This window comes from Austrofundulus limnaeus, unplaced genomic scaffold, assembly GCF_001266775.1.
Source record: "Austrofundulus limnaeus strain Quisiro unplaced genomic scaffold, Austrofundulus_limnaeus-1.0 Scaffold37, whole genome shotgun sequence".
Taxonomy (NCBI): Eukaryota; Metazoa; Chordata; class Actinopteri; order Cyprinodontiformes; family Rivulidae; genus Austrofundulus; species Austrofundulus limnaeus.
In genome coordinates this window covers 2,809,305-2,810,832 of record NW_013952439.1, presented here as the reverse complement: position 1 = coordinate 2,810,832, position 1,528 = coordinate 2,809,305, and the positions used below count along the sequence as shown (strand labels likewise).

Below are 1,528 nucleotides of genomic sequence, written 5' to 3'. Positions count from 1 at the left end.
AGGATTTAATTTTCATTTTTTGTTTTGTCAGTCATCAGTCATGAAGAAGACTTGTAATCTTCAGATCACACATTTCATTCATTCTCCTTGCACTCTGTAACAGTTGGACATGTTGACTGTGTCCTTTTCTTACCCCACCCTTGTTTTACTGGTTTCGGTTTAACCAGTTTAGCTTCCCTGTGTTTACTCTATAAAACTCACCCCTGTACTACCTGTAAGATCACTTTGCCACTGTGTCGACACAAGTCAGCGTGTGCAGAAGGACCRAAGCAGAGGTTCCTCCATGTCTTTGTCTTTAGATCAGGACAGCTGCTACCTGTGCAAGGAGTACCTCAGGGACCCCGTCTCCATCCCATGTGGTCACGTCTTCTGCTCCATCTGCCTGAAGACGTACTGGGACCATGCCGACCACACAGGTTCCTACCAGTGCCCCGAGTGCAGGGTGACCTACAACAAGAGGCCCACCCCCAGGCGCATGTCAGGCTCCCGCTACTCCACCAGCCAACGCACCTCGGAGCCCTTCCCACCGCCGCCTCCGTCCCCCGACTACAACTACGCAGGACCCCAGGATGTCGGCTGTGACATCTGCGTGGGCAAGAAGCACAAAGCCGTCAAGTCCTGCCTGATGTGCCTGGCTTCCTACTGCGAGAAGCACCTGAAGCCCCACTTTGAGTCGGCCACCTTTAAGAGGCACAAGCTGGTGGATGAAATCGGCCACCTGGACCGGCAGATCTGCCCGCAGCATCAGAAAGGCCTGGAGCTGTTCTGTCGCACCGACGAGATGTGCATCTGTGTGCTGTGCACGGTGAAGGAACACAAGGGCCACGACATGGTGTCGGCGGAGCAGGAGAGAGCCGACGAACAGGTAGGAAACGTTCTGCCGAGGCTGAGGAACATGCTTCAACMTTCTGCACAAAATGTCAAAAACACAAACAACTGTTATGGTTCCCAAAGTTGGGCTTGGGACCAATTATGGGTCATGAAGCACCTTGGATAATCTCCAGAAATCTATTTAAAGGCTAATAAAATAATTGATGATGTAATATTTTCCCTATAATTATTACATAAAACACAAAATAGGTATAAATAAGTATTTATATTTGTGTACAAGCTGTTTAGATTGTCAAAAAGCCTGTGTTTTTAGGGTTGTAAATAAAGTTTGTGTACTCAGACCAGTGTCACGAGTTTTCACCATGTTGTGGGTCAGAAGATAAAAAGTTTGGGAAGCAGTGATGTAGAGCGCAGCGAGCAGACATTGTTGAGAAAAGAATAAAAAGATAAACTAAACTTAGATAAAACACAGACTGAAAGCGTTGGTTCCAACATATTTCCTGTTTCTGCAGTGAATTCTGGACTTTTACAAACTCAAAAATCAAGATTTCTGAGTTTTTTCAAACCATTTTGGGAGAACATGACTTGAAAAAGTAATGTTTTAATGTGTTTAATTCACATTTACAGTTCATGTACTCTTCAGTACATGATCATTTTCAGTTTGTTCTTATTTATAGTAGAATTTTAAAAAGTATTC

General features: G+C 45.0%; 1 protein-coding gene across 1 annotated transcript in view; it reads left to right on the top strand.

The window, feature by feature from the left end:
* Window positions 1-217: 217 nt before the first annotated feature.
* Window positions 218-1,528, top strand: part of ftr83 (finTRIM family, member 83) — a gene marked incomplete at its 3' end in the record, with an annotated part of 15,774 nt that continues 14,463 nt past the window's right edge. Inside the window, 1 exon segment of the mRNA XM_014006834.1 lies at window positions 218-865. Within this exon segment, the coding sequence (XP_013862288.1) occupies window positions 284-865 (582 nt within the window). The 5' untranslated portion in view covers window positions 218-283.